At 38.0% G+C, this 25,608-nt stretch overlaps 1 protein-coding gene across 1 annotated transcript; it reads left to right on the forward strand.

Moving 5' to 3' along the window:
* Window positions 1-586: 586 nt before the first annotated feature.
* Window positions 587-19,596, forward strand: nfil3-4 (nuclear factor, interleukin 3 regulated, member 4). Its single transcript, XM_051693093.1, has 2 exons — window positions 587-849; window positions 14,938-19,596. The coding sequence occupies exon 2, from the start codon at window positions 15,082-15,084 to the stop codon at window positions 15,865-15,867; it is 786 nt and encodes a 261-aa protein (XP_051549053.1). The 5' UTR covers window positions 587-849; window positions 14,938-15,081; the 3' UTR covers window positions 15,868-19,596.
* Window positions 19,597-25,608: the final 6,012 nt, after the last annotated feature.

The following is a 25,608-nucleotide window of genomic DNA, read 5'->3' on the forward strand; positions in this document are numbered from 1 at the left end:
TGACCTTCCCAACTCCATCCGTGAAGCTGATTCACTTTCTGTCTTCAAAAAACAGCTAAAAACACATCTTTTCCATGAGCACTAAAACAGTCACTAAAAAAATAAAAAATAATTCTTTAATCTGTTTTGAATATTACTATTCTGATGCTAGTGAAACTTTGTAATATGGCACTTTTCGTAAGATGATTCACATATGTTTTCCTTTTTTGTAAGTCGCTTTTGATAAAAGCGTCTGCCAAATGAATAAATGTAAATGCATTTTTTGTGGTAATCAACATTATACTACAAGTGCTGTCGACTGAGCTTAACTCATATAAAACCCGGAATATTTCTTTAATATCATAATTTAGAGTCTTAACATTGTTAGTTAGCAGCTGAAGGAGACGTTGAAAGAGAAGAACCCAGTCAAGGGTTAGAAGTGAAAAGTATTTGTCCATCACATATGCAATCAGTAAGAGTGGCTTTCCATAACTGACGGCTTTTGGCACCTCTTTCACAAAAACACATACATACACGTATGTGAGGGGCATGTGGGCCATGGCGTCAACCTTTTGGCTAGTGTCAAACTTAGCAGTAGACACAGACAGGAGCATGTGGGCAGAACTGATCTCATAAAGAGGTGAACAGGCAGCCTCTAACTTTTAATCACACTTTACACCAAAGAGAAGCCACGAGAGGAGAGCGCTTAATCAACACTCCACGGCAGGTGAGACGCTCAGGTCACACACAGACAGGAAAAAAGGGGTTGATCTGTGGAGAGTCAGCTGGTTCCAGAAATGATAAGCATCTTCATTGATGTCAACGCCTGGTGACCTGACGAGACTTCGGGAACTGTTAAAAGCTGTGAAGGTAAGAACCGGGCTTTTGTACGTCCATAAGTGGTCAACTTTGAACACAGGATGAGAGTATGATGTAATGATGAGAAAGTATAAACAAACATCCTTTGGCTTTCTGTAGAATTTGAGATAGGCCTATATTATATCAAACTAAATATACAGTGACATTGCCTGAAAAAAATATGGCGTTGGCTAAATTGTTAAATAAGTATGTAAAAGAGGTCTTACTCGAACAAATGGTTTGCTATGTTAAAAATGTTTATGATCATTCAAGGCTTACAATTTTGTAATAATAGTGCAGTTATAAAATGAGAAGTATAAGATAAGCCTTATCAGATATCCAGACTTAGTTTGAGATGTTTCACATCGATTGTACTCGGTATCTGATGTGCACAATTAAACATAATTAAAACTCATTTAAGACGTAACCTTTGGTTTACTTTAAGCATTGCAGTCATCAAATCTCCTTATATCGGTGTTTAAATCAGTATAGAGCTTTTCGTTTCAATCTCTTCCAATCTTTCGATCTCAGGGTGGGGGCGTATATTGTTTAAACCATTCTTAAACTGTCTTAAACTGTCCAATATCATGGTAACTATGAGATAACTTAATGTGATATAGATTTATGTAGCATTTTGGACATATAAATGTCTCTAAGATATCAATTGATTTCTCTAACATTTTAACAGTGTGTAATATAAGAGGTCTGATATAAAGGTAAAAATAGCATTTAACATTAAATAAAAAAATTAACAGTTGCACTGTATTTGGACTTTGTCATACAAGACTATATAGACTGGACTGAAAGATTAGACTTCTTTTAATATAATCTTTGTCTTTGTAAATTACAACACGTGTATTAATTTTCCTTTACGACCTTCAATATTTTCAGCTTTTGAAAGCTTCAGAAGTGTGATAAAGATCGTTTGAGGCTGGTAAAGGTGGGTAGTTGTTAAAGGGATGTGTGGTGTGGCATCTTCAATATCTTAAATGATTTCAAGTGAAGATAATAGCTGCAAAACATATTCAAACCGTAAAGTCGTAAATGGCCTCTCTCATGCAATTGTGTCTTGTTCAGTGCTATGCAAATAAAGCTATTAATTCAATTGCAACTAATTCACGCATTCATCATTCTCTCTGCATCTCATTAGACAATTTTGCAACATATTAATGCAAAAGCACAAAGTATGTAAGAAAATTCACATCTGTCCATAAAATACAGTAACTGAAACTGTATACTTTCAAGGAAACAAAAATTAGAAATTTATTTTTTTTTTTACTTTTTGCAAGCAGGTGTTATTTTCTATGCAAACATCTGAGACTCTCACTTGAAAACATATAACAACTGAGGAAAAAAATAAACATATAACCATAAGCCAGGAAATAAACAGAGAAGCAGATGGTTAGGGGAAAAAGAAACTAGCAAGGTGGCAAAAAAGCAGAAGTTTAGGCACTAGTTACTGAACAGCACCATCTAAACATAGAGCGTCAGTACGCTGCAGGTGCAGGCCTAGCCGAGTCCTCAAGAGGCCTTGAGGCAATTATTCAACTACAGTCAGTCTTCAAAAGCTTTGTTTTTGATGCCAATTAGACAAATATCATTACCATGAAATACTATATCATAACTCTCTTTCTCTCCATATACAGTGGGGTCCACACTGAAAATCTTAAAACATGGAAATAAACCTAGACTTACGAGGTCATTCACACAGAACGCATTTTTTCATCTATTTGTTTTTCTTTGTAAACAAGCATTAAACAGTCATTTTTGACTGTTGCGTCTCACTGTTTTGTTTAGTTTTTTCTTTTTCTCAGTGTCTCGTGCATAAACGCACAGGTTAGACAGGTTAGAGGGATAGCTCAACCAAAAATGAAAATTCACTCATCATTTACTCACCCTCAAACCATACCAGATATGTATGACTTTCTTTTTTCTGCTGAACATCATCAAAGATTTTTAGACGAATGTTTCAGCTCTGTAGGTCCATACAATGCAAGTGAATGGTGATCAGGCCTTTGAAGCTCCAAAAAGTATTCCATATGACTCCAGTGGTTTAATCACTGTCGTGTGATGCGATCCAGATGGTTTTGGGTGAGATTAGACCAGAGACTATTTAGCAGAGATGGGCCACTTCTACAAAAAATGAAATTCAATGGATGTAGAAAGGAAGTCCCAGCTTACAGGTAAAAGAGCCAATCTCCTTTTAGATACAGACAACGCATGTCAATCAAATCGAGAAAGGTTTAATGCACATTAGCTCTGCAAGCCGGGAAAAATGCGTTTTTTTTTTAGCGTTATCTGAGGTAACGCACACATTTTTATACCAGTGTTGTGAAATTTTATTGCTGATTTGAAATATGTTCTTTAATCGTAATCTTGACCAACCGTTTATGATATTTCAGTGTTTCCCCATTCAAGTAGATAGGAACTGCACTTTCATGACTAGAAATAGCCTCCCGAAAGCGTTCCAAAGATGGCCGACAGTGGACAGACTTCCTAGAAAGACTTTGGATTAGACAAAAACATAACTCTTTTTTCACTGTAAATCTTGACAGCAGTCACCTTGGCGATCATGATCTCAAGATGGATAACACCTTCTTGTGCCTGACGCATGCGTAGAGCACTAGATGGCACTATAGGAAGTGTTTCGAGCTTGAAATCATGATCGCCAAGGAGACTTCTGTCAGGATGTACGGTGAAAAAGCAGTTATATTTTGGTCTGTTCTCACCCAAAACCAACTAGATCACTTCAGAAGACATTGGTTTAACCACTGGAGCCTGATGGATTATTTTTATGTTGACTTTAACTGCTTTTTGGAGCTTCAAAGGCCTGATACCATTCACTTGCATTGTTTGGACCTACAGAGCTGAAATATTCTTCTAAAAATCTTCATTTGTGACTAGCAGAAGAAAGAAAGTCATACACATCTAGGATGGCATGAGGGTGAGTAAATGGTGAGAGATATTTCATTTTTGGGTAAACTATCCCTCTAAAAAATAATGTCATCTTTTAAAAATGTGTCTCAAGATGCATTCTCTTCAATTCTTTGCATTGCGTCTAGCTTTTTAAGTGCAAAAACGTGGGTGTCTTTTTGTTAGGGTCCGTGTTAGGGTTAGGGCCAGGGCTGCAGGTAGGAATTCTTGGGACTGATACAAAATGCCCGCTCCAGTCTATTGTCTATTCGGGGGTGCGGACAGTTATCCTATCAACGTGCGCTACCAGGGCAGCTTTCGGGGTTGTGCGCTGTCTCCATGTTTATAACCACGTCTCCTGCTAAATGCATTTAAATGTGCTCTACGATATGGAATAGCCCTTCTAGGGACAAAAGGTCCAGTTGTACCCGCTTATTGGCGGCCCTGGTTAGGGCCATGGCGATACAATTCAACCCTTTGCTTCACTTGCGTGGGGGGGCAAACCCACCTAGATGCAGCCCTGTTCTCAAATCATGCCGGGATAACATGGATCATCAGGTTTTGCACAAGCTTGGAGAGTTCTTGCCAGCTCAAATGCATTCTGTCATTAAAGCAAAAAGGGGAAAATACCAAATACAAAAAAAAGGAAAAGCAAAATAGAAGCATTTTCACAAGTGGATTCTTGAAACCCACTGTATGCATAGACCATTGAGCACACAGCAGTTATTATACTGTCTTGTGTTTATGCATGTTAAAAAGCACAATTTAATTTCAAGAGTTTCATGAGGTTTTTGGTTTTCTGGCTAACTTCTAATTATTGTATGCTCAACACAGGAAGGGGAAAAGCATGAGAACCACTACATTTGATGCTCTCTCTGTGTATGCAAGTGTGTATGTGTAATTGTGTGTTTGTGTGTATGGCTGTGGCACAGCAAAAAAGCAGGCAGAGGGTATATTTAGCTACCCAGCGTGTGTCACCTCCACCCCACCTAAACTGTCTACATATTAGTGTTTTGAGCCAATGTCCACATTAACTGGCTGGCAACAACCAAATCATCAAAACATAAAAGGGAAAGTTCATTCGAAAATGAAAATTCTGTCATTTACTCACCCTCATGCCGTGCAAACAGTCTAATATTGTTGCTTAAGAGAAAGTCATACAGGTTTGGAATAATAAGGGGGTGAGTAAATGACATAATTGTTTATTTTTGGGTAAACTAGCACTTAATTGAGCAAAAGCATATTGTATATTTACAGTTACTGTACATTTCCCCAGAGGTTGAGCTTCAAAATCTGCTATACATATTGTGGAACTGCCTGCAAAATGCCATCCGCAACTTATGTAAAATGCGCATAACTTTCACATACCAGCAAATTGGCTGAAAATAAACAGTGTGATATTACTAGCAATTATAATCATTAACAGATGTCTTAGATTGCATGTTAAGTACATCTAAAGTGATGAAACCAGACATGAAATATCGGAAACGCAAGGTGAGAATTTTGACTGCAACTCAATGCTACGTGTTTAGAGGGGGGCAGCAAAGCTGTTGATGTGGAACGGCTCATGTTAATGACTCGCGACAAACTTCTTCAAATTGCGCTTCTCTTAACCCACTACTCCTTTAACAAGCTGACACCTAAACGTTTGTTCTAGCCTTTATTTTGGCACATCACTAAGAAATGTTGACTGATAAAGAGAATTAGGTTAGTCTTGGAGTAGAACCACATGTCACTGTGGTTAGCATGGCCCACACAATCATAAAAAAAAAAAAAAAAGCCTGTTTACAACCTAACACTGGTTATATGGGTGTTAGGTGTAAGAATTCCACTGACCCATGGGAAAATATTAAATGACCAAGGTGTTAAGGGTTGTTGAATTTTGTCCATGGAAATATGCAGTGTTCTGTTGCTTATACATGGGTCATTTACTGTATGAATAATTACGGTGCTTGCAATGCAGTACTGTATTGTTATTCCTCAAAAATTTTGTATTCCTTCAAGCAGTAAACCTCTGCAATAAATTCAGCCTGAATTACTTAATGTTAACTGACATTTTCAGCATTCTGACCATTGACCACAATCACATCATTGTAATATTTGCATACTATTTAAGTTTGCTCTTCTTTCTTACAGCTATTTGCATAATACATTGATTGGTCCTTAGTTCTTGCATCTATTTAATCATATAGGAACATTTATACTGTAAAAACATGCTGTGTACTGAACATTTTTCCCAGCTGAATAAAAAAAAGATCCACACTGATTTTTTTACAGAATATTTGGAATCACATTACATAATTTACAACCCTTCCTCCCAAACATTAACCACCCCACCCCACCACCCAACACAAACAGATACCCCAGTGGTCAAATACAATTGACAAAGACACACAAACAAACAATAAAACAGAAGAAAATATTTAGAAATACTTTAAAAAAAAAAGTATATGTTCAAAAACAAAAAGGCTACAACATACACATTTAAAACATCACGTCTCCCTCCACTGTCCCTCCCCGAGAGCCCTCCAAAAAGGCCAAATAGCTGCCCCACCTCCTGATGAACATATCCATGTTGCCTAGCCTTCTATATGACAACTCTTCCCAAGCTGCCACCCTGCCCATCTCCTCACACCACTCACGAAACGAGGGTGCTCCAGCTGACTTCCATCCTCTAAGGATAACCTGTCTGCCCACCATAACACCGGCCAGGATCCAATTCTTCATGTACTTATCTCCTACATCAGTGACCGCCCCATCACCCAAAATACAGAGCCTGGGGCAAAAGGAGATCCGAGTACCCAATATGTCGGCCATAAAATTCTGGACCCTCAACCAGAACTCCTGTATCTTACGACACCTCCAAAAAACATAGGTGATGTCTCCATCTTCTAAATGGCATCGCCAGCAGGTGGGTGTGTCCTTAAGACCAAGTCTGTACAATTTAGAAGGGGTCCAATAAAATCTATGTAGAATCTTAAATTGCATAAGGCGCACACTTGCATCTCTAGATGCAGACTTGACGTTTTTAAGAATCCTAGCCCACACTCCCTCCTCCAAAAACAAATTTAAATCTTCCTCCCATAATCTTTTGAGGGAATTTAAAGCTCCGTCCCCCAGACTCTGAATTAGAAGGGAGTAATACACTGATGCTTCATGACCTTTTCCAAAAGCAGTAATCACCACTCCCAGAGTATCTGCCACACTAGGGGAGTGCGTGCTACTACCAAAAACAGTGCAGAGTAGGTGGCACAGCTGTAAATACTTATAAAATTGAGATCTGGGAATCCCAAAATTTTGAACCAAATTTTCAAAAGGTCTCAATACTCCACTCTCATATAGGTCAGCAAGTGTATTAACCCCCCTCACAATCCAATCTGACCAACAGAAAGGGGACTTATTAATACATATTTTAGGGTTCAGCCATATGCTCGAGGCTACGTTTAAATAAATATCAGAATTAAACACTCTGGACACTTTTGTCCATATCGAGTGCAAATGCAAAATAATGGGATGCGACTTAACCTCTCCGGCTAGTTTAATCGAAAGGCTATGCAGTGGCGAGATAGGGGCAAGTACTTCCTTTTCAATACAAAACCAGGGAGGGGCCCTCTCAGGTGGAAGCGACCAATGAGCCAAATGTCTAAGACCGAACGCATAATAATAAAACAAAATCTTGGGCAGGCCTAGCCCTCCTCTGTCAATTGGCCTATGTAACTTATTGAAATTTAACCTGGGGCGCTTACCATTCCAAATAAAGGACTTCGCTATGCTATCAAATTCCTTGAAATAAGAGAGGGGGACATCTACAGGGAGAGACTGTAGCAGGTAGTTGAATTTTGGAATACAATTCATTTGAATAACATTAACCTTCCCAATCATAGATAAACCACATCGCTCCAAAACCTTTTTATTAAAGGGTCAAAATGAACTCTTAACTAAATCACACAAATTTGCTGGGAATAAAATACCCAAATACTTAATGCCATGTTTGGGCCACTGGAAGGTGCCCGGCTGGAAAGCTGTTACTGGGCAATACGCTGTCAGAGCCAAAGCTTCGGATTTAGACCAATTAACTCTGTATCCTGAGAACTTAGAAAAGGAATGAATAATTCTGTGGAGGCAAGGCATAGATCTAGTAGGGTCGGAGACGAATAATAAAATATCATCTGCATAAAGCAAAAGCTTATGCGCTACACCTCCCCAATCACCCCTGGAAAATCATCCTCCTTTCTTATCGCAGCTGCTAATGGTTCAAGGGCAAGACAGAACAACAATGGGGAAAGAGGGCAACCCTGCCGAGTGCCCCTATTCAGAGTAAAATAATCTGAAATTAATCCATTTGTTTGTACCGCTGTTACGGGGTGTTTATAAAGTAACTTAATCCAACCATTAATTGTACTCCCAAACCCATACATTTCCAAAATCTTAAAAAGATAATCCCATCCTACCATATCAAACGCCTTTTCGGCGTCAAGTGAAATGGCAGTAACCAGAGACTGATCATTCGCTACTGACCACATGATATTGATGAGACACCTGATGTTATCAGAAGAGCTGCGGCCCCCGAATAAACCCCAACTGATCTATATGTATAAGAGATGTCATAACCTTACTTAATCGGTTAGCCAAAATTTTTGACAACATTTTTACATCTAGCTGGATCAGGGAGACTGGACGATAACTTTTACATTCGCTAGGATCTTTGTCCTTTTTAAGAATCAGACTGATCCGGGCTTGTGTCATGGTTGGAGGAAGCTTTCCATTCTTTAATGATTCCATATAAATTTCTAACAAAAGTGGAGCCAGTTCTGTAGCATAGGATCTAAAAAATTCTGCAGCAAAACCATCTGGCCCCATAGCCTTGCCAGTAGGTAGGGACTTAATTACCTCGTCAAGCTCCTCCAAGGTTATCTCAGAATCAAGAGCATTTATTTGCTCAGTTGTCAGTTTAGGAAGATCTAATGGTTCCACAAAGTTTCTAATATCTTCATCAGTAGACGAAGATGTGGAACTATAAAGATCAAGATAGAATTCTTTAAAGGCATTATTAATATCAATGGCTGAGGTAAAAATTTCACCACCAGCAGATTTCACTGAGGGAATGGTAGAAAAAGACTCTCTCTGCTTTGTATATCTAGCCAAAAGCCTCCCTGCTTTGTCCCCCGACTCAAAGTATGACTGTCTTGCCCTGAATAACCAAAACTCCACTTTCTGTGACAAAATAGTATTATATCTGTATTTCAATCGGGTCAATTCTCTGAGGCCATTCAGCTCTGCCTATGCACTTTTAATATTTCCTTCCAACTCCGCGAGTTCTCGTGCTTTGGATTTTTTAATGAATGAGGCATACTGTTTGATCCGACCCCTAAGAACCGCCTTGAGTGCCTCCCAAGCCACGCCCACAGAGGATACAGAGGACCAGTTGGTCTCCATATAAACACTGATTTCAGTCTTTAACATTTGTTGGAAATCAGGATTTTGCAAAAGGGAAACATTAAGGCGCCAACTATATGATTTCTTTTTCTCTATATGTGGCAACACCTCTAAACTCACCAGGGTGTGATCCGAGACTAAGATATTTCCAACTGAGCAGTCAACAACAGATGAATGAGGGATTTGGATATAAAAAAAAAATCTATTCTAGAATAAATCTTATGGACTGATGAAAAAAAATTATAGTCTCTACCAGATGGGTTCAAAAGTCTCCAAATATTTGTAAGACCAAGATTTTTACACATCCTGTGAAGCGTCAGTGTTGCTCTAGGGGGCTTACACACTTTTGCTTCACTATGATCAAGGACTGAGTCCATCAAAAGATTAAAGTCTCCTCCCAAAATTATATCATGAGACTCTATGAGCTCGCTCAATTTCCAGCTTGTGGCCTGTTATGTCGAGCAGAGTCAGGAAAAGTTTTTCTAGGAATTTCACCATATCCCTGCCCTCCTCATGCCCAGGAATTCCAACAATTCGAATGTTATTCCTGCGGCTTCTATTCTCAAGATCTTCAAGCTTTTCAAGAACACGTTCCAAATCAACTTTGGTTGCGGGTGGATTAGCGGCTAATTCCCTCTCTGATGACTCCAAATAATCGATTAGTTTTTCAACATCTGTCACTCTTGTGACTAGCTCAGAGAATTTTTTTCCATCGCCGTAATCGATCAACGTATTACAGCGAGATCCTCCAAGTCCGCAAGTACCTTCGTCAACATCACTGACATGTTGGACAGTTGACGCTGGATTCCTTCTTCCGCCGCGCCATCCAAATCGAGTCCCCGGTCCACAGGCCTGTCTGGGCTTTCATCTTGAACCCGTAAGTGTCTTTTAATGTCTCCAGAGCCTGAGGATTTTGACTTCTTTGCCATGTTTACCTCGAACAGTAAATGTGTAACTGGATGTATCGAATTTCACCGGATTATATCATGAAAATAATAAAAAAAATTAGCAAAGTGCGCAGAGCTGTCTCTCACACGTCCGCCCCCCGCATAGCGCCACCGCACTCCCTATTTTATACATTTAATTTATATACAATTAAAGCCTAAAACCTAAGGCTATGTCCACACTAAATTTTTTTTTTTTTTTTTTTTTGCAAACGCATCAATTTTGCTACGTTTACGCCTCTCATTCACACTAAAAAATGAGTTTTCAAATAAAATTGGATTAGTATGGATATGGCCTAAGCTTTGCAACTAACATTATTCTTCTGCTGCCTAGCAAGCAATGATATTTCCTTTAGAAGTTTCAATACTGCCATCCAGATAGCACACATACATCTCCGAGATGTCTTTTCAAAAGATTTTATATCTTTTCATCTGGAAAGCATCACAATCTAATTACCATCTGCTCAACATCTTAAAAAGATCAGATTTACAAACATTCTAAATCATAAACTTCTCAAAGACATCTGCTGAATGCAGTCGGAGCCAGGATAATTTACCCGAGGGGACATTTGAAATTTTGAAGGGGGCACAGATGTAACGCTGCTGAAAATTACGTTTTTTTCCCCCTCTAATACCTTCGTTGTCATCTGAAAGGCAGCGCGAGTCATGGCTTTGATAGCTATGCACATGCATAAGCTCAACTGAAACATCACCAAACATTCGAAATAACTAAAATCTGTTAACATGAAATAAGTACGAGGCAAATGCTCATTAAAATATTAACAGTAACTAAAATTACCAATGCAAGAACTATAACATTCTGTCGAATAAAAGCTGGATTGTGGCCTGCAAACCACACTAACCTAAACACCTCCTGAAGCAGAGCGCATGATATATGTTCACTTCCTGGTGTCGTGAAGCAGAGGCTGCAGCCAGAAGATGCTTCTTTATCCCTTGCCTGTATTCATGTGTCTAAAATATGCCAAAAATATACAAAATAAACAATAAGCGAAATCTAAACATTTTCGTCTAATAAATGTCTAATCAAATGATCCTCTGGAGCACACACTCCAAAAAAAAAATTGCCTATATTTAAGAGTTATGTATTTCAATTTCATAACAAAATTAAATGAATACAATTTTATTAATGTAATTTTTTAAAAACCTAATTCAGTTTGATGGAATTTTGTTATGATTTTGTTTGTCTGAGTGCATGAAATTCTATCCATTTATCAACATAAATAAAACAAGACGACTTCACTTATATTCATAAACAAAACACAACAATCGGTATAGTAAACCGCTGGACTCATAATTAGAACAACTGAACGCGCCGAGTGCTGGTGTTAAACCTCTTGTCTTGCGGACCGCATCTCTCCATGCTTGCACTGTTTTGTTACATCATTTAGTTAAATACTTATCCTACTTAAATTCCTTTTCTTAAATCCATTTCCTTCATTTAGCCTTTGAGCCACTGAGCTCAGCCTCTGACTGAATTAAATGGCAGACAACATTTTTCTAATCAAGAAGAGAGCAGTCAATTGATAGTCACCTTTAACCTGAAACGTTCAAATACTCACTACAAATAGTTTAAGAATTAATTAGCTTTATTGATGTAATTTATTTTACAATTGAGTTAAATATTCAGGCTGTTGAAAAAAGTAAAACTAATTTAAAAGATAATGGTTCAAATACAACATTTTGACAGAGGGGGCACAGTGGTCAGGCAGAGGGGGCACTGCCTCCTGGAATGTCTTATTGACATACGTCTTCTAGACATATTCCAGATGAGCAAACAATGTTAAAAATACGTCTTCCAGACTTAAACACACAAATCAAATAGACGTCTGGGTGATGTACTTCTGCAGCCAGTGCACTCACTGTTTTAACTGGTTGTCTCTCAATTGTTCGTCCGCAAAAGCTACTTCAAACAATTGTTTTTACATTTGAGTGGCAATGAATTACTATGATCGCACATGCACACACACTCTCGCACAAACTGGTCAGTGTAGTGGCACACTGCAGGCTCGGTCTCATAGCTGTGGTTTGAGCAAGCATACGTCTTCCAGATTTAAACACACAAATCAAATAGACATCTGTGTGATCTACGTGTGCAATCAGTGCACTCACTGTTTTAACTGGTTGTCTCTCAATTGTTCGTCCGCAAAAGCTACTTCAAACAATTGTTTTTACATTTGAGTGGCAATGAATTACTATGATCGCACATGCACACACACTCTTTCACACACTGGTCAGTGTAGTGGCACACTCTAGGCTCGGTCTCATAGTTGTGGTTTGAGCGATCATCCACAATTCATCCCCTCCACACCAAGGCCATGCTCCTGCGCTGTGTTCAACAAACATACAATGCATCACTGGCTCGTGGCTTGGCCTAGTAGTCTGTTTGTTTTGCTCTGTGGTGAGCTTTGATACACATCTCTGTCACGCTATGAGCCAAGATTTCCAGCTCATATAAAGGTAGAAAAGATAAAAGAAAGGGATGAACAGGATGTGGTTTGCCTGCAAGAGAACACAGACACTCTGTTAACTGGGAGAAAGGTTCTGAAGAGACAAATGAGAAACCACAGTAAGCATTGGGGAAAATGAACAAGGGAACAAGTCTCAAACTGCACACATGACTAGAAGATTTGGATGTACCCTGATGTTACTGTTGAGATTGATAATGTATATGATGTATAATATATCATGTAAATCAGCAAGTTTAAAAATCCCATGATATCAAAAGGACTGTGACTTTTAGTCCCTGCTGAAATACAGCTTAAACCAGCCCAAGATGGTTTGATGATGGTCTTAGCTTAACTGGTTTAAGTTAGTCTCCCAGCCTAGCCGAGCTGACCTTCAGCTGGTCACAAACAGATGAGGTTTTGAGGTCAATGCTCTATTTAGTTTTAAATAAACAAAACCTATGGTGGCTACCTACCCTAAACCTTAAACCTAAACATAACTGATAGTGCAATGAAATAAAAATATGAGATGAAAAATGCAATTTATGAGGCAACTATGTCATTTTGTGGTTCTTCTATGACACTTTTGGCTCTGGACTTCGCAATGCAAGTGCAACAATCTATCGGTTGAGCTACCACAGCACTTGTTCGAGCTTGAATAAGCATGTAAATGATTTGGCTATGCAATGTAAATGTTCAAATGTGTCACCTTACAAGTCATGCATAAAAGTGTTTTGATGTCATAAGACAGCATTGTGTGAGCAACAGAAGGGAAAATATGTGTTTAAAAACTGATAATTATAAAATAATAATCTGACGTTTTACTCGTGATGTGTAAAAGTGAATAAAAGTATTTGTTGTAGCGCTTCTAGTGTTTATTACTCCACGAAACTGCCACGATACGTACAAGGAGCCACATAAAAAAACATTTTGTAGGTATAGTAACGTGATTATAGGATTCCAGGTTGTAGCTATTAGTTACAAGTGTACACCAAAAAGTTCTGTCGCAGTGTTTTTCTTCCAGAAAAATGGGCCAAATATGTTGATGACTCATCCTGTACTTGCTGACTATCTAACAATTTGTCCAGTCAAATGCTTTCTAGAATTAGAAAGCCCCTCCCCTTAATACTACCTACTTCTGCAAAGCAAAAGCAAGTAGTAAATCATGGCTCACGTCTGTGACAAACAAAAGCTTTTTCAATAAAATAAAATAAAATTCTATTTGTAAAAAGGAACAAGACCTTCAGTTTTTCCCAGTAGTAAATACATGAACACAGGAATGAAAACTACTTGTCGTGCAATTCATGTTTGCTCTATATAAAAACGAATATGAGTCGATGTTACTAATATGGTCTAATGAAAGGAAATTACCTTGTATCTGGCCTTTAGTCTGTAAAGGAAGCTACAATGACCACTTAGAAGTGTGAGTATAGAGCGAGTACAATGTGTCAATGACATCAGACAGGAAGAATGTCTGTACAGTTGCAGCAAGCTTACTTAGTAAGATTTAGCTCTGTTAGTATCTCACTACCTCTGTCTGTAAGCCTCATTCAATTATTCTTCCATTGGTAACCCACAGAATTATAGACTGTCAGAGAGAGTGGGGGCTCTTGGAACCCTGAGTGGGAAGGTTTGGGTTCCAACCAATGACTGATTCACCCCAGTGGTCAGGCTTGTTGTCTGGGATGCAGTAAAAACCCCCAATGTTCGTCATTGACACAATGCATAAAACCATGCTTAATAGTCTCTTTATAGTTAGGCTCTGAAGTGGCTTTGGTCAAGTGTTTCTTTAGCATCAGTCAGGGTTAGCTTAACATAACAAATTCTAATGCACAGACACTTAAAACTAACACGAAACACTTTCAGGGTCTTAAACACTGAATTGGATGACCTGAAGAGTTAAAAAAGTGCCCAGAACCCTTCTAAATCCATCAAACAGACCAGCCAACTTGCTTTAACAATAAAGGTTATTACTATAACGTTAGTTGCCTTATTAATGCCAACTGCTCAACTGACTAGTGCAACTGCAATGCTCAATAACAACAGTGGCCATGAGGGGAATTTTTGTCTTACTACCTCATTTACACCCCTAATGCTCATAATGGGAACATTACAGGAAGCCACTCTGTGAATTACGTAACGAGTCAAGTTTTAGCTTTAGAAGTGAGCCAACTGTAACCGTGCTAGTGTCGAACAGGTAAAGGTCGATTTCAATAGAAATTGCTACCAAATGACAACCATGTTTTCTTGCAGACTGTATCAATGACTCCTTGGTGTAATTTGAGACACAAATAAACCAACAGACCACCTGCAAAGGAAATAACTTTGCCCTTTCATTATAGGTACAGGTTCTGGTGGCAACATGACTGAGACATGAACTTGGGACTCATATCTGACTAACTCAAGATACCACATTGAGAAAGACAACAGGTGCATATTGTGTGAAACCAACCAGAAACTTGTACATCTCATCTGGGCAGGTGATAATGGAGTCTGCTTTCTCACAAGTAAGTTGGGAACCTGAGGGAGAAGCTGAGGAAGCATCTCTAAGGGGTTTGGGCTTGCGTCGCAAACGCGAATTCATCCCAGAGGAGAAGAAAGATGCAATCTACTGGGAAAAACGGCGCAAGAACAATGAAGCAGCCAAACGTTCACGAGAAAAACGAAGGGTCAACGACTATGTTCTGGAGACACGATTGGTTTCGTTGAGTGAGGAGAATGCTCGTCTACGAGCCGAACTGTTGGCGCTAAAGCTTCGGAATGGTGTTCTCAGCCCTGGGGCGCCTTATTCCTCATCTCAAAGGGCCTTGTCTCAACTTCACCCACTGGCCCCACAACCTCTGGTCTCTTGCCCAGACAAAGACCTCTACTGGGCTAGAAGGGAAGACAGAGAATCTTCCAATCTGTCAAGAAACCAGCAGCCACCCATTGGTTTGGGTACCCACCCTGGGTCAGCATTCCTGCCTACACACCCTATAGCCTTACGAAGAAAGTACCCATACTTTCTAGAATTTCCCAGCGTCCATTCTCCTACAACTACACCTTTACTCTTACCGCCACACTTTGCCTCAGCAGCCACCCCTTGGGCAGGTAGACCCCTGCTCCAGCCAGGGAATCAGAGGATTTTGTCAGACGAAGAAGGTGAACAGCAGGTGCCGGCAGATTCCACCGCTGCACTGCCCCATAAACTCAGACTGAAGACGCTAAACTCACAGCGCAAAGACAATGGAGCTAAATCTGCATCTCCGATCCCAGTATATATGTCAGATTGAAAGAAAAATAGGCTCTAGGGTAGAATGACTCCGCAGTTATGAGTCATCCTGCTTATTTGCCACAGTTTCCAAATGTCAAAACTGTAATTATTTTGTGTGTTCAATAGTTCCATTATCAAGGTGGAAAGAGGCAACTTTGAATTGGGATCATGGAAGATAGTACATGGGAAGCTTTTTTAATATTTGACATATTCACCTCTTTTTTTTTTTATTTTAATGAATTTGTCATGGATCCCGTAACATCCATGTTTTCTAATTAGGAAAATAACTACTATTTGATTGATGAAAAGGAATCTGATGTCACACTGTCCTCGGGAATTAAATGGTTACTTCTGATACCTCAAAGTTATTCTGTGAAAAGACAGAAAAAGAACTGAATAAGAGGTTGAATCTGTACATACTGGAACATTTTAAATTTGGGTATCATGAGTAAACCATTATCCAAAGCCCACTGTATGATGATAGCAGTACTGGTTGTCAGTTTCTTATCTCAGGAATAAATGACTGTTTAACAGCCAAAAAAATAAGGCATATGTAGATGAGATCAAAATGTTTAGGGTCATTTTAGTTATTAACACAGACAAATCTTCAAAAGTTATCAGTCAGTGTTGTAAATACAATCAATAGAACTGCATTTGACCCAGTGCTCAACATGTTTATACAGTGCCGATACAAAGTATGAGTATAGCTGCTGTAAACAAGCATTTCATTTTTGTAAACACACAATATGCTTTTAAAAGATTTGTAATACTTATAGAGTGCTGCCCTTTGATGATGCTTTAACTATTCTGTTCAATTTATACCATACAATTTCTGATTAACTCCAAGGCATTTGAGCAATTGAGTTGCCTTTTATCTTACATTTTCAATAAAAAAAAGAACCATTTTTTTTTTTTTTTTTTTTTTTTTTTTTTTGTGGGAGGGGTGTTATCCTGCATAATTCTCATTTCTGGCTCTTAAAGGGATAGTTCTCCTAAAAATACAAATTCTCTCATAATTTACTCATCCTCATGTCATCTCAGATGTGTATGACTTTCTTTCTTCTGCAGAACACAAACAAAGATTTTTAGAAGAATATCTTAGTTCTGTAGGTCCAAACAATGCAAGTGAATAGTGACCAGAACTCCAAAAGCTCCAAAAAGGAGATAACGTCAGCATAAAAGTAATCCATAAGACTCCAGTGGTTAAAGGAATAGTTCACCCAAAAATGAAAATTTGCTGATCATTTACTCACCCTCAGGCCATCCAAGATGTATCTGAGTTTCTTTCTTCATCAAAACAGAATTTAAGACTTTTAGGATTTCATTTCAGGCCTCCTCCTCTAAACAATGCAAGTGAATGTCCTCCATTTTTTGACGGTCCAAAATGCATATTTAGGGTGCATCAAAATAATCCACACGATTCCAGTCGACAAATAAAGTTCTTCTGAATGCAAACGATTGATTATTTTTAGAAACAAAACAATACTTATATACTTTTTAACTACAAATGTTCGCATGAGAGGGATGACGTAAGCTCGTTGGTAAGGTCACGCGTCACGTGGAGGAGGAGTCAGGAAGCGTCTCATTGTTTACAAGAGAAACTACAAGAGAACCGTTCACAAACCAAAACAGTCCAAAACTATTTCAAAACAATATAAAATAAAATAAAAAATAATTTCCAAATAATAATAATTAAAAAAAACTATGTAAACAATGACGCGCTTCCTGACTCCTCCTCCACGTGATGCGTGACCTTACCATCAAGCTTACGTCATCCCTGTCATGAGCGCACGTCACAGAGATGTATGGAAGCGAACATATATAGTTAAAAAGTATATAAAGATTGTTTTGTTTTTGGACCTTCAAAATTCTTGCCAACATTCACATGCATTGTCTGGACATACAGAACTGAGATATTCTTCAAAAAGAAAAAATCATACACATCTGGGATGGCATGAGGGTGTGTAAATGATAAGAACATTTTCATTTTTGGGTGAACTAATCCTTTAAGTAAGCTGTGATAGCTATGTTAATTAAGCATGGCATGGTTCATTAAGCATTGCAAGAGTGGCAACTCTGTCACCAGCAAAGCAACTTTACACAGCCTCCTACATGTGTTTAAAATAGAAACCACTCTTGCAGAAAGCATACAGTAAATTCACATTTTTTGTGTCAACCCTCAGCAGTTAGGGACCAATATCTCTGAGGCAAGGTGTGGACTGAGTGGTCAACAAAATCAACCACCACACCTCAAACCTTTAGCTTTTGCAGTTTTGGGGGTAAGCAAATATCTTCATATTTTTCACTTGTATCATTGTTTGTTTTCGCAACTTAGACACTTACACCAGCTTTGCAAAATCTCCTTCTGAACCGTTCATGTTGAAACATCTCCACATTCAGTACCTATCAGCTGTGCTATAGATCTATGACTCATTAAAAAGAGTTAATAAAAATATGTCTGACTTTGTTCATTATTCACAAGTGACACTTTCTTCAAATTATTTAATAGCCTTAGCCACAGATTTATTCTAAATGGATGCTTTCTTTATTTGTTCATTTACATTAAGGATTGGCAACCATGTGTCAGTGCTAACTGTATTTTATTAATTTTGAACCCTGGCATGTTAACAACTGTTGACAAACCATTAGCTTAAATGCTAATTAATGAGGAAGATATCTAACCCTGATACTATGCTTGTGTTTAAATGTCGACTCAGTACTATGGCCCTAGAGAAGTGGATAGTACTTTTGAAAAATGTTTTAAATCATGTACACTCGCGTGAGTTGAAACTTCCAGTGAAATTAGCAGCCTAATAAAACTTGTTGCATTGCCTTAAGGCAGACAACATGTTGAAATCACATGACCAGTGAAATACTACTCACTTTATATATAATAATAAATTAATTATGGCTGACTGTGTACAGTGTATTTGTACAATGGTATACGTAACAACATGAAAAATTAACCCTGAGTTTACACTTTTAAGACTTTCTTTTGACTGACCACATCATTTTAATTAGCATGTTGTATTTATTAATGCAAATCACTTTTGCTTATGAGATTTTTGTTCATGAGTTCAGGTCCCTGAATATGATATAAAGTGTTAAAGCTGTGGTGTGTAATTTCTATGCCACTGGCATCACCAAACAGGAATATTAAAAATAAACACTGTTTTCAAACAGATTCCAGAAAACTCCTTCCAACTTCCATTGGTTGTACAAACAAATAGTCTCACCCCAACCACACAACATTGGGCCAATGTTGCTGGACTTTTTTGAGATACAGTTTTGATGTATAGGTCTCTGCGGAACAATAATGGGCGTTTTCAAACCGGGATTGGCATTTCTAAACTATCCAATAAAAGAAGGAAATCTAAATGTAGTAAGCAAATTGTGTAACGTGGTTGAAAAACTCCCACTGATTGGGAAAAGCCCATTTTTGTTCTGTAGAGACATCAGTCTCATAATTTTAACACATTTAGGTGAAATGTCTTAACATTCACTATTTTTGCAATTCCAATTTGTCCCGCTAGTGCTGCTGAAATTACACACTTTATCTATTGTGGTTTCTTTTTGTGTTCATAAATGATTAATGCTGGCAATAATTACAAGAAGTAATCCAATCATTTTATTGGATTAATAACTGACAGCTCTACCACTGGTTATTTTTATACATTTTATAGAAAACTTTGTCATATTACAATTAAGTTGTATGATCCTCATCTTGAGAATTTTTTCATTTTTACAATAAAAGGCAAATGAAAATCCAATGTCATAATGTAAAGTATTAAGTATTACTTCTATCTGTATTCCATTATTGCTATTATTTAACATTTATTCTATTATATATCCTTATATAAAACATGCATGTTTTATTGCTTGGCTCTGGTGACAGGCTACAAGACTTCACAGGGGCTGCTGTGGTTTGTGAGTGTGAAAGGGGGGCTGCAAACACAGTTTCAGTGGCAAGCAGGGGTGGGAATGGTGGAGTGGGGGTTTCTCAGCACCAATGAGTCACCGTTCATGATCAGTCACGATGTCTACAGCATACAATGCAAATACTGCACAAAGTGAAGACAATAAACAACAACCAGCCAGTTACCACTAAAGCCGAGTGAATTCACTGACTTGCATAACTGGCCTAAACACAATGTAATCTTACATCACTGAATTCCTTCATAAACCAAAGTTGTATTTAGCATTTTTGCCGTTTAAGGCTGAATTTTGTGCTCATTAAGTTCATAACCCTGTTGAAATGCTTTGCTGGTCACCAGTTTGTTGTGTTTTGAATGCTTGTCGCCATGTTGAATGCTGGTTTCCCTACTAGGTTTTTTTAACTAGCTCAACCATCAAGCCTCCCCTGGTCAACCATATCAATACAATACATATTTTACTTGGTCAATACCTATTTTACTTGTAAACAACATTGTTATGCTGGTCCATCAGCTAGACCAGCACCAATCCAGCACTTATCAGCATAAAACAGCTTCATGCTGGTCAGAACTGGTCTTTTCAGGAGGGATATCTTTAGCATACAGTATATGTTGTTCTCTCTTCATCAACCAGCTCTTTCTCTGAATTCACTTGTTTCAGTTCTTAATTTCTTCTTTGTCTTGCTGTAGCCCCCTGAAAGATGAAAGGAGAGAAGTACAATGAAGAAATAGGAAGTTAGAAGTATATTGTGTTTGTCTTTTATAGCTGTATACCACATCCTCTAGCACAAATTAACTCAGTATTGCAAGAGTACAAGATCTAGATGCTTCTTTTATCATGTATGTTTAAAATCGTTTTCTGTCATAATAGTCTTTATTTCCTTTGTTCTAACAAACTGTGCACTGACAAGTCATGCTAGCAGACACTAACACTAATTCTGTTAATCTTGATAACAAAATGTCAGTTAGGCCTACTGTAAGTAGGATGACCATATACACTAGCATACACGAAAATTACCTCAGTATAGAAAGAGTACAAGATATAGTTGTTTTTCTTCATCATCTGTGGAAAATCTATTTCGACTCTTTGATACAAGTGAACTCTTGTCTGGTTTTCTGTCTTTCATTTCTTATAAATTTAACTAATTGTGTGCTCACAATTCCTGCTAGCAAACACTTAATGAATACTGCTAATCTTGCAAATAACAGTATTCCAAGAGTGCAAGATATACTTATAGGGTGACCATATTGTGGTTGTCCAAAAAGAGGACAAAATGAATGTAGACGCTTGTTTCACCCCTTACATGGCCTGATCTGTGTTTTGTTTTTATATTTTTTGAATTTTTTTAGCATTGAAGTACCAGCTTTACAGGTCAAGTACAGAGGTTGCAGTACAAATATCAGAGGAAGGGGTTGTAAAATTTTAATCATGGTCTTTTTTATCCGTCCTATTAGGTTACTTTTCCCTGATAAGTAGTATATTTCAAAGTCACAATTTTTTTTCGCAACTTACATTATTTATGATTCTGGTTGAGAGCGCAGAGCACTTCTGGTGACATTTTGCCTGCACACATACAGTGTGTGCGCAGAAAGCAAGCGGGCAGGCAAGAGAGAGAGAGAATTTTCTTTTTTTTAAAGACTGCACTCTTAGGGTGCTTCTCAAATGGAAGGCTGCAGCCTAGTAAGGCTTTGTCCTTCCTAGACCAGTCCTTCTGAGGCTGTAGGCTAGAATCCTCCTCAGCACTCAATGCTAGAATGAGACAGTCTAGTAAGTGTGCATGGCGAACCATAATCTTAGAACCATGTGATATTTTACTTTGTTTAGAAAACCCAGATACTTCAGAAAATGAGAAATATGTCCTTAATCCCTTAATTATTTTAGCAAAATGTTTTATTCACAAAGTTAGAGTCACTCAAAAAAGCCTTTATATATACATTTTGCAACACTGATCTTAGAATTTATATTTAAACCCTTTCAAATATGAAGAAAACAGCTTTTCAAATTCATTCAATTGCCCTTTTATTAATTGTATTAATGATTTTTTTTGTGCTTTGTGTCTTCTAATTTGTTGTATTGTCTAAACTACTTGCATTTTTAATTTTTCTACATATTGTCTTGGTGCAAATGTGAATAAAACTTGAAGAGAGAAAGAAAAAAGTAAGCAGCATCATAAAGGTTTCCGCACAACTCGTTTTCCACCCTTTTTAAAATAATTTGGGACATGTGCAAAGGATTGTGGATGTTTGAAGGCCACAAAGGATACACCCGATGCCTCCTCCAAAACGAGGCTGCCTTCCAAGTGTCTTCACAACTGAGACGGCCTTCGACGGTGCTTGATGACGTGGCAGCCGAGATATCCAGCCTAACGAGGCTGCAGCCTTCCGATTGAGAGGCACCCTTAGTCTGCCGCCCTCTGTCAGAATAATCACATACGGACACGTGAACACGAAAACTGGTACGGAGTATCAAATACACAGAATGTATGAGTCCTAACTGCACGTGAATATGAAGAAAGCCAAATCCCGGACATTTATAGCCAATTTATAGTGGCCAGACGCTTTTCTCAGGTCCGTGAAAAAGAGGACGTATGGTCACCCTATATACTTACCAAGGGTGTAGATTTGGCTTGAACATTGGGGTGGGGGGTTGCAGTGTGAAGCATTTACCCTTGTTTACATTGATCATGGTATAAATATTGGGGGGGTTGTACTTGCATGTTTTGATTATTGGGGGGGCCTCCCCCACATCCCCCCGGAATCTACACCCCTGATACTTACTTTTTATTTTTATCAAGTTCATTGAAAATCGTTTTCACACATAGATCTTTGATCTAAAGTGAACTAGTTTTGTGTATAAAAAAAAATAAAAAATACAAATAAAAATCCTTAATTTCTTGCCACTCTTACAAACGGTGAGCTAACAACATGCCAGCAAACTTGAAGATGAATCAGCTAATCTTGATAATAACAAATTATACTGTATAGTCTACCATTATTTTCTTTCATGTTTAACAATAATATACAAAGAGACATTGTCAAATTTTATGTACAGACTGAGCTTAGAAATGGGTAACAACTTAAAATGGAACTCAACAAACATGCTAGCTCTTATTCTAACTCTAATAGAAAAATATTTATTTTCTACACCAGAGGCATAAACAAATATGCACAATGAAAACCTATATTATCAAGCATCTTTCCTTAAAAGCAACACAAATTCATCTGGAACTCTTTGTCATCATGCACACATTTTTATTATGACTGTGCACACTTATAGTGCAATGACATCATAGGTTAGCAGAAGTGTCAAACTAATGTACGCTTATGAATATGAACGTTCCAGAGATCCAGTTTGTAGGCGTAATAATGATGATTCAAGATTTCCACAACAAATTCACCAGTGCTATTACACAATACAGTACTGTGTACAGTACGGTCATTGCATAAAAATACAAGCATGCTGCGAAGGATTTTGAAAACTTAGTGTAGTTTCTATGTATTTTATTAAAAATCCTAAAAAGAAATTCTATGTATTTAAGTGAGAAACTGCATGGAAGCATCATCAGTGGATCTCAAACTACTGTACTGTATCTCATAGCAACTACTTATTAATAATCCATGTATAGAGATCTGAATGCATCATTGGTGTGAACATGAAACAGGCCACTTGTTTGACACTTCTCTTTTTTCAATGTATTCATAGACTGTTGCTGATTGTTAGCACTACCGTGGGGTGGTTTGAGATGTTGCAAACCCAACTCAAGGGATCATAAGACTTACGTACAAAATAAGCCTAGCTTACGGAACTCAAATAGATCAGCATTCGTCATCATACTTGAACAAAAAAAAATCACTTTCATTTTGTATTCTGATCAGAATTACCATGTGAGATTTCTTTATTTTTGTTAAGGGTTTGTGATCACTGCATTTAAAAGAATTCTTATGACACTGGGTGTGACGCTTTATGAAATATCACGAAATATTGATATATAATATAATAAGTACAGTATACTTATGTCAGTCATTTATGTGCAAGGTCGAAAGGTCATCTGGTTCTAGGGTTGCCACTTTTGAACAACGTAAAATAGATGTCTTCCAGATCTAAACACACATCAAATAGACGTCTGGGTTATGTATTTGTGCTGTCTTTAAATACAGGACGATCCCGTATTTTACGGGACGGGTGGCAGCCCTTTCTGGTTCATAAAATCCACCCTCCTTAAAGGGACAGTTCACCCCAACATGAAAATTCTGTCATTATTTACTCACCCTCATGAATTTCCAAAACTGCCTAACTTGTTTTCTACCTGGAAAACAAAAGGAGCTGTTAGAGAGAATGACAGCTTGAGTCTGTTTGATTGGGGTTGGAGCTAAGCTCTGCAGGATGGTGGCTGTCCAGGTATGGAATCGAATAGCCTGCTTTAGGAAATCTAACGTTGTTTCAAGTAGTTTTATTTTAGAAAGCATTATGTGACAAGAAAATAATTGACATTTTCTTGTGTGTGTACATGCTGGAGATGAGTTGCAACTGAAACAGATGCTTATAGCAAACAATTGCTTAGTTGTCACATCATTTTATCCACAGTCTGTGGGACTGAATCCAAATATGCTGACAACCTGCTGAAACTTTAGGCAAAAATGGTCTCACTGTTGCAGAGCTGCTGGTTGGCACAGTAAGTCAGCTGTTTTACAGATTGCCAGTGTAAACCTAAAGATGATGTGTTCAACTGTGTTAAAGGAATAGTTCGCCTAAAAATGAAAATTCTCTCATGACTGACTCACCTTTAAGCCATCCCAGATATGTATGTCTTTTCTTCTTCAGCAGAACCGAAATGAAGATTTTTATAAGCACATTTCAGCTCTTTTTCTAGATACAATGCAAGTAAACAGGTGCCATGAGGCTGCTGGCTGTTTGACGATCCAAAAGTCATATTTAGGCAGCAAAAAAGTAATCCACACGACTCCAGTCGATCAATTAATGATCGATCTGAAGCAAACCGATAGGCATCGATAATAAAAACTTTATTTAAAAAAATGCTTCCTGCTAGCACTCAACGCATCATGGAGCTGTCGCGTGATGTAAGCATGATGGCGCGTTCACGTGAGAAGTCAGAAGCGTGCGCTTTGTTTACAACAGAAGAACGAACGTCACATGAGAGTTAGGTAATTTCAAACAGTGCTGGCCAGTAGTAGTGATTTAAAGTTAAAAATGTTTTAATTATCGATTTATTTCTTACACAAACCTATCAATTTGCTTCAGAAGACATTAATTGATCGACTGGAGTCATGTGGATTACTTTTATGCTGCATAAATATGACTTGATGGTACCCATTCACTTGCATTGTATGGACAAACAGAGCTGAAATGTGCTTATAAAAATCTTCTTTTCGGTTCTGCTGATGAAGGAAAGACATACACATCTAGGATGGCTTATAGGTGAGTAAATCATGAGAAAATTTTCATTTTTGGGTGAATTATTCCTTTAAGAATGTCTTGGTTTGACTGTTGCTAGTCAGTCATCTGCTAGTCTGTGTTCTAACTTTTATTATTCTGTCCAGTTGTGCCGTGAATGCTTTTTTCTGATTGGGTTTCATTGTGCTGAAAAGTGGCAATAACAACTCTAGCCGTATGTCTCCTATGTCAGTTTCTCAGATGTCAATAATTAAATACTTCATCTTTATTGACCTGGGCCTACTGTAGGCATAGGAAAAAAATAAGCTTTTAACAGCAAACTGCAATATAGGATTCCTTTGGAAACCTTTGAAGTCTTTCTAGCAAGTCAGTCCACTGGCGGTTATTTTTGGAATGCTCCCGGGAAGCTATTTCC

Source organism: Myxocyprinus asiaticus, chromosome 49, assembly GCF_019703515.2.
Source record: "Myxocyprinus asiaticus isolate MX2 ecotype Aquarium Trade chromosome 49, UBuf_Myxa_2, whole genome shotgun sequence".
In the NCBI taxonomy this organism is placed as follows: Eukaryota; Metazoa; Chordata; class Actinopteri; order Cypriniformes; family Catostomidae; genus Myxocyprinus; species Myxocyprinus asiaticus.

What these genes read in the sequence shown, in the direction of transcription:
- nfil3-4 (XM_051693093.1), top strand. Translation starts at nt 15,082, where the DNA reads ATGGAGTCTGCTTTCTCACAAGTAAGTTGGGAACCTGAGGGAGAAGCT.